At 36.3% G+C, this 8,309-nt stretch overlaps 1 protein-coding gene across 1 annotated transcript in view; it reads right to left on the bottom strand.

Moving 5' to 3' along the window:
- mmp16a (matrix metallopeptidase 16a (membrane-inserted)) overlaps positions 1 to 8,309 on the bottom strand; it is a 56,912-nt gene that overhangs the window by 29,624 nt on the left and 18,979 nt on the right. Inside the window, exon 4 of the mRNA XM_016471936.1 lies at positions 4,362 to 4,666. Coding sequence (XP_016327422.1) covers positions 4,362 to 4,666 — 305 coding nt within the window. The remainder of the gene's footprint in view (positions 1 to 4,361; positions 4,667 to 8,309) is intronic.

Raw genomic sequence — 8,309 nt, 5'->3', positions numbered from 1 at the left:
TCTATCTATCTATCTATCTATCTATCTATCTATCTATCTATCTATCTATCTATCTATCTATCTATCTATCTATCTGTCTGTCTGTCTGTCTGTCTGTCTGTCTGTCTGTCTGTCTGTCTGTCTGTCTGTCTGTCTGTCTGTCTGTCTGTCTGTCTGTCTGTCTGTCTGTCTGTCTGTCTGTCTGTCTGTCTGTCTGTCTGTCTGTCTGTCTGTCTGTCTGTCTGTCTGTCTGTCTGTCTATCATTTAAGCCTTCCTTATGATTAGTCAGTCAACAAGCAACCCACTGACTGGTAGATTCTAAAAATGTCCTTTTGCACATCTTTAATCCATATTCCTACACACACACACACACACACACACACACCTCTTTCTCTGTGCTGATAACCAACTGACCGATGTGGATTTGCAATACGTTCCTCTTCATTTATCCCCCCTCCCCACCCTCCATTGCTCTGACACAAGCCGCGATTTCGGCCTGCTCTTGTAGGCTACACACGGCCCCATGTGTGACTAAATGTGTTCATCAGAAATGTAGGTGAAATTCTTCAATTATTTAAGTATGTCTCCGGATTCACAAAACATTAAGGGCATTCCTCACTCTCGATTGTTTTTCTAACCCGGCAAACCCCGTCTCACCCTGATTTGGGTGAGGGAGAGAAAATATCACTCTGGAATTTTAATTTCCTGCATGAGTGCAGCACATGAATGTTCCATATTTTCCACTGAGCCAATGTTATCGCATCAACTTAAGAGCGCAAAAACCTTCCAAATCTGTCGGAATCCATGTTCGCCTGCATGTACCCCACCCTGGGGACATTTTGGTGAAAAACAAAACATGCTTATCTTTTCAAGAGTATAACATGCAGGTATGGTGCCTGTATGAGTAGCTGGAAATATTACAGGTTTTCTTGTTACATATAAGTTCTTGTTTGCTGAAGGCAGATCTGAATTTGTGTAAAACAAGATTTTGCAAATCTTGATGACAGGGCAGGGGTTTTCAAACTAGGGTCTGGGATCTATGCTGTCTATTACGTAAAAAAATGTTTTGGGATGTCAATTAACATGTTAACATAGTGTCATAGTTTTATTTATTTTTAAATAAATATTTTAAAATAGAAAATATAGTGCCTCACACATCTGAATCGTAACATATGTGCGTCTGATAAAAGTCCAATATAAACTTGAAATTTTTTTTAAATAAAAAATAAATGCCACGCTCTCTATTAAAACTTGCATGATGTTTATATTACTTTTATGTATTACATTTAATCATTTAACATATTTACAGAATTTAGGTCAAGTTCTAAAGTCAGAAATCATGAAAAATCATACTTATTGTAAAAAGTGAAAATGGTAAAAATTTGAAATGAACTGAAAAGCTTTAATATGACAATATAAAAGAAACATCTGTATAATGTCACACTGAATATTTTATTTATATTTTATTAATATTAGAAAAATATACATTTTTCTCAATGTCTTTTACTAATGTAAATGTTTTTATATTTCAGGAAGGGGGACTTAACTGTTGGTTTGAACCTCCAACCTTTTGGTTAAACCACTTCACCACGATGTCCATAGCAGAAGGAAAGAAGCTACACAGCTTCACCTATTCACAGTTTTGGAACTAAAGTACAGCTGTGGTTGTGCAAGTAAACAAATTGTTTTCTCGCCCTATTCTGTGTATTTCACCTTTATCGTCCCAGACAATCTCTCTTTCTCTCAGCCTAGAACGAGACAAGGAGATTGTTCCTGCTGTGCGGTCTAACTGCTCTCCTTCACACACACACACACACAGTTCCACAGCCCAGCCGTAATGTTCTGTGTCTGTTTCTGAAACCAAGCAGGGCGATACGAGTGAAAGAGAAGGTAAGAATTTCAAAAAATAGCCAGAAAATCGCATTTTTGTGTGTAGTTCCACACACACACACACACACAGGGTTCAACAGCCCAGCTGCAATGTTCTGTGTCTATTTCTGAAACCAAGCAGGGCGATAAAAGTAAAAAAGAAGGTAAGAATTTGAAAATAGAGAGAAAATCGCATTTTTCTGTGTAATTTGTCCCCCTAACCCAGACTAAACATCTTGTGAGCTGTGTCCCCCCTTATTATACTCCCAGAATCCCAGTCACTTACTGCTTTACACACTGGCTGACCTACAGCTGAACTCCCTGACAAGACAGCGAGACGGAGGAGAGGTAGAGAGGATGTCCACAACCAGCGAGTGGAAGTGTCGGCCCACGTGAGGCTTCTGAGAACTGTAATCCCTCGCTGCACGTCAACAAATTAAACATAACAACTGTGCCCGGCAACCAATCGCCACCTCCCCGGCAACAGGCAGGGGACTGATTTGACAGAGGCGCAGAAGTGTTGTCTCCTGTAGACTGTGTGCTTTGTGGATGTTTGTGAGTGTATGCAAGTACGCCTATTATAGGATAGATGGCAGAAATGGCAACAGTTTGAAATGTGGTGAATGAGAGAGACAGATACCTAAAGGCTACCTATAAAAGCAGGATGGCAAGTGTAGAAAATATAGAAAATTGATAGCTAGGAATGAGTGCAGGGGAAATGGATGAGAGGGCAGTTAGATTTGAAGGAGACAATATAAAAGTATAGAAGCTTTTCTGCCTCAAAGTAAAAATAAATAAAATTGCAACTGTATTTTTTCGTAATTGTGACTTTATATCTCATGAATGATGTTTTATATTGTAGAATCTGACTTCTGAATCAGACTATATCTCACAATTGCATATTTTAAAATCACAATAAAATATTTCATATTTTAAAATGTGACTATATCTTACAACTGCAAATGTATTATCTCACAGTATTTTTATATCTCAAAATGTGACTTAATATCTCTTAATTCTGACTTTATATCTCACAAATATTTTACATCTTAAATCTGACTTAATATTTCACAATTGCATTTTGTAAAATCACAACAAAATATTTTATATTTTAAACTGTGACTTTATATCTCACAGTGATATTTTATGTCAAAATCTAACAAAATCTAACAATTGTGACTTTTATATCATAACTATTTTATATCTCACAGTTGCAACTTTATATCTCACAATATTTATATCTCAAAAAGGTGACTTAATATTTCTTAATTGAGACTTGGTTCTTGTTTCAACTTTATATCTCACAGTATGATGTCATTTGAAATATTTCAACCCTTTTTTTTTTTTTACTCTGATACAAGTGATAAAGTTTGTAAGTAGCAGGTTTTTATATAAATGCTTGCAAAGACTTTAAGTTGCGAAACAGGTTTGGTGATGTGATCTTGAATAGTAAAGCTTCAGAACTGTGTGTGATATTGCATGTTGAGTGCATGTGGCAACACTGTTGTACTTTAACAGTCCACTTGAGAAATTGGTTACATTGGTTAAACTGACACATCTAAAATAATGGCTGCAATTGCAGAATGATTGACAGCACCATGGCTCCGCCCCAACACCATATATTCTGTGCAAATAATATCTTTTAATTCAGAACACTTGGTGTCAGAAGCAGTGTTGCAATGTGCATATTTTAAACGACTTTTACGTGTGTGTGTGTATTTTAAATTTTTTTCCGTAAAGTCACAGGTTGCAGTTTTTGGGCTTATTTACAGCTGCTTACAGTATTTAGGCTTGTTAGATTTCGGCCCCCAGTTCTTATCCCATTTAACAATTAACACAGTCAAGCCACACAAATGCTTATTTTGGCATATTTTGCTGAGCTGAGTACATTGGGCTTTGTTTGTCAGACTGAGTTTCTTATTTTTTCTAGAGATCTGGCAACACTGGACAGAGACAAGCTGGTCTTGCAGGGACAGACGTCTGAGCCACACTGCAGCTTGTTCTGGTCAAGAAATGCCCACCAAGACAGGAAGAGACATCTGACCGGTATGTAAAGAGACCACGGTTTGTTTTTGTTTGTACACATGGTTTAGGGATGGGTAAATCTGAAATCAGTGCAACAACAATAATAGGTCAGCGTGGAAAAACTCAAATTATGATGCGACAGAGAAAAATAGCAGAACATTTATCCATAGGTAATAAGTTCTGATTATTTCACAGACAGAAAACCTTGCAAAATATAGTTATGCTGTTGAATATCTAGTTTACTTGATACAAAAGTTCCATAGAACCAGTTCCCCTCTCAAAATGTCAATTGCTTTAAATTTAAAGGACTTTAAGCTGAAATTTACCAAGTACATATACTTAAACATGTAAGACTCCATCATTTTCTAGAGCAGTCCAGAAAAGCAGGGCTCATACAACAAAGTTATTTGCTTTAATGGAGAGAGAGCTGAGATTTATTCTCCAATAAAGCTGGGTTTATTAGCCACCAATAACCAGGTTTACGTACCGTCATGGTTAGGGTTCCCCAGAGTCCAGGGCTCATCCGAATCGAAGTGTGTGTCTCCTCCAATCCCCGGACCAGGAAAGTAGGCATGTGCAAGGAAACCCCCTTCTCCATCGAAGGGGGAGCTATCGCCGTGGAAACCTGAGGCGAAAATGATAGTAATATCCACATCTTTCTTGTTGCGCTCCAGGTCGCTATAGGGCACTGCCTCGAAACGCAGCGGCGTGACTTTCTGCCACACATCGAACGCCCGGCGAATGGCGTTGTGGGTCTCCTCCGCTCCCACCTTAGGCGTGACATTTTTTATACTGGAAAAAGGATAAGATGACAATCAGAAAGTGTGTATTTTACACACAATGATCAAATAAATAACTCATATAAATAAAATATTTATGTGTTGCACATAAATATGAAACGCACAGGAAGCTTGACTTTAAGCTGCAATATAACAAAGAGTGAAAAATTTAAGGGGGTCTGAATACTTTCCGTACCCACTGCATGTATGTATATATATATATATATATATATATAAAATAAAAATTAGGAAATAAATATATTTAATATAATTAATAAAATAGTAATTTTGAATTACTAAAATTGCTTAAACTGAAAGAAAAATAAAGCTAAAAATAAATATCAAAAACCGTAATAAAATGGCAAAAGCACATAAAATGACTAAAACTTAAACTAAAATTAAAATGAAAACTGAAAATATAAAAATAAAACTAATTCAAAATATTAATAAAAAACTGTAAAAACTGTAAAAAATTTAACCAAAATGCATCTTATAAGGCAACTTAATATCGCTGGCTTTTTGGAACAGTTTTCACTTCGAGAATGACTTTAATATGCTGTCTACAGAGGCAGCGCACTGGGTTTTAGAACAGAGCGAGTGTATCTCACTCCATGAAATCTTGCAGAAAGAGAGACAGACAGACAAATAGAGTAAATTAGGTGGAGCTGCTGCTTCTCCTGCTCCTCTGTTGGAGGTGCTACAGGTGAAGCAGGTTTTATTTTCTCACTGAGGATTACCAACAGCTCACTACACTACAAATGCCGCCTGATGTGGGCATATTTTTTTTAATGATGTGTATGATATGATTTAAATGTTTTAAATGTTTTTTAAGCACACTGTTTCTCTTTAGCAAACCAAATTTTCTTTTGCCTCTGGACGGAGTTTGTAAAGGTTGAAGGATGCAACTTCGAGCCGCTCTGTCTTATGGAATTACTTCTGAAGTAGTAATGTATTGGTGTCAGTGTTGAAGAAGCTACTTCTACACTATACACTAACTTAACCAGGCTACAAGTTACTCATATTAAAGTAGTTAGTTCAACCACAGTCAAGCTAATGTTTTGAAAAAGTAATCTAGTTGCACTGCACGCCATCTAGCCACAACTTAAAGGGGCAAAATCTATTGGAAATGAACATGTAAGTACTTGCAGAGTCTCAAATCAGTGAAAAACTTATTTTTGAACAGCTTAATTTGCATGAACCATCCAAATGAACCGATTCACTGGAATAAATCAGATTCTCCATGCTTCATTTGCAGAGTTGTTATTGTTAACTAAAACTAAAAGTACTAAAATTGTTTTCGGAAATTGAACAAAATACAAAAACTTAAGAAACTTTATTGAAAATTAAAAATGTGGTATCGGCAACTAACTGAAATAAAATAAGTTTAAGTGGATGTACTAAAACTGAAATAAAAATAAGGTTAAACAGAAATATAAAAAAAAAAAAAAAAAATGACAAAGCAGAAAATTGCTAAATCTTATATGAAAGTTAAAAGCTACACTATTATGAAAACTACCAAGCTACTGTTTTGCTACTAAAAATATAAAGCATTGCTTCATGTTAGTTACCCCTATAAACCTCAATTGAGTGTTAATGTATTTATTGATTTATACTTTTACCTGACAACATTTATGAAACAATACAGTTGTGAATAAATCATTCTATTGAGGCAGTTTGATTAAATCGTTTACTGGTTTACAGTTTATCTGAACGATTCATTCACAAACCATTCTGAAACCAAAGCAACTTGTCAACTTTCTGATTCACTATCTTACTCATATTCTTACACGGACTCTGATGCCTACAGTAAGTACATGCAAATATCATTTACTGTCGTAAACCTTCTGACTGTTTCCCATGGGTTACTTTAACTTTTACTTGAGGTACCTTCATGAGGGTATCTTTTCTTATACAGGTACTTAAGTATGATTATCAGGTACTTTATACAACATAGTGCTTGTGTCTATAGTGTATTAAACAAAACTCTCAATCAACTCAGTAGCAGCTGTTTTCTCAAATGTGCAGAGGAATTTAAACTATATTAAAGCTGTGCCTCTTAAAATATTTACAAGACATAATATCTCACGGAAACCTAAGCTCTCTATCTCTATTTCTCTCTCTCATTCCCTCCAGGTGGTGCAGGATGGGGTTTGGATCTCATCCACATACAGTTGTTCTGTCTGTGAGCGCAAACTATTAGATCAACATCTGGCTTCCACTATTCATGTATTTTTCTTGTTTTTCTCAGCTGTACTTCCCAGAAATCATAATCCTGTCTTTGAACTTCATGACCCTTCAGATATTTATTTTCCTCTTTAGGCTTAGATTTTCAGCTCAGCTGCTGTGAAGGCTGCTTGTTAGAGCTGTGTGAGGTGTTTTACAAATCTTCCTGCCGTGTTACTCATCTGCGACATACAGAATTGATTCAGTTAAAAAAATCACTGAGAAAAGAAGCATAAATTTGCATCAAATCTGGATGTCAGAAAGCACTTGGTTGATGACCAGAGCCAGTATAAATCGTTTCCACAATCTAACCGCGTTAAAGGGCACCTATTATGCAAAATTCACTTTTACATGTTGTTTGAACATAAATGTGTGTTGGCAGTGTGTGTTCACAACCACCCTATAATGATAAGAATCCACCCGTTCCTTTTTTTTTTTGTTAATCCCCATAAATCATAAGCAGCGTCTTAGAATAAGCAGCTCACAGAATCTATCAAATGTGATGTCACATTTTACAGGCCCCGCCCACGACTGTTGATGGACACCGCCGTATTAGCAGAGACCCGCCCTGAGTGAGCCGCACACAATCCACCATGTTTATCTGCACGCGAGAGCATTTAAAAGCAGCATTCAAGTAAGAAATGTTGTCTTATTAAAGCTATAAAAGTTATTCAGTCCAGAGCAGTGAGTGATTTTCTGTTTTTATTTTATTGTTTGGGTAATATTATCAGCATAGACAGCAGTATAGGTACTGTATATTACGCTGCTGACACATACACAGATCTAATATAAACATGCAATTTCTTTCCCCACTGTTTACCTTCACAGACATAACTAACTGTGTTTTTGTAACTTATGTGTGTTTTAACATAAACTTGTGTGCATTTAAGAGTTTTTATTATATTACAATTTTATATAAAATGTTAAAATAATATTAATAGATATAGAATCGATTAAAAATCTATTCATTTTTTTTAAATATGCTGGCCTCATTTACTTCCAATGAAAGTGTGTTCTTTTAATTAACATTAACATTAATTAATTACATTTATGCATTTAGCAGACATTTTTATCCAAAGCAACTGGAGCAACACCTCACTTTGTTCTTTCAAGTCTTTTGCTGGCGATATTGAAACTATGTCAGTAACGTGAATGAATGTGTGTGTGTCAGTGGTTATGAGAACCCAGACTGCTCTGAGACCAACTCAATTAGCCCAGACTAACACACACACATACAGTGATGCTATTTGTGCTTGTTATAGCATAAGAATGAGGAGAGGCCTCTGTATGTGTGTGTGTGTGTGTGTAAGTTCACATGGTATGATCCAGGGTTGGGGGATGGTACAGTCTGGATCAAGACAGAGAGCAGGGAGTGCTGAGGGGAACATCTGCTCAGCCTGGCTACACACACACACACACGCACACACACACAC

Source organism: Sinocyclocheilus anshuiensis, unplaced genomic scaffold, assembly GCF_001515605.1.
Source record: "Sinocyclocheilus anshuiensis isolate Anshui unplaced genomic scaffold, SAMN03320099.WGS_v1.1 scaffold392, whole genome shotgun sequence".
NCBI lineage: Eukaryota > Metazoa > Chordata > Actinopteri > Cypriniformes > Cyprinidae > Sinocyclocheilus > Sinocyclocheilus anshuiensis.
This window is presented reverse-complemented; position numbering and strand designations above follow the sequence as displayed.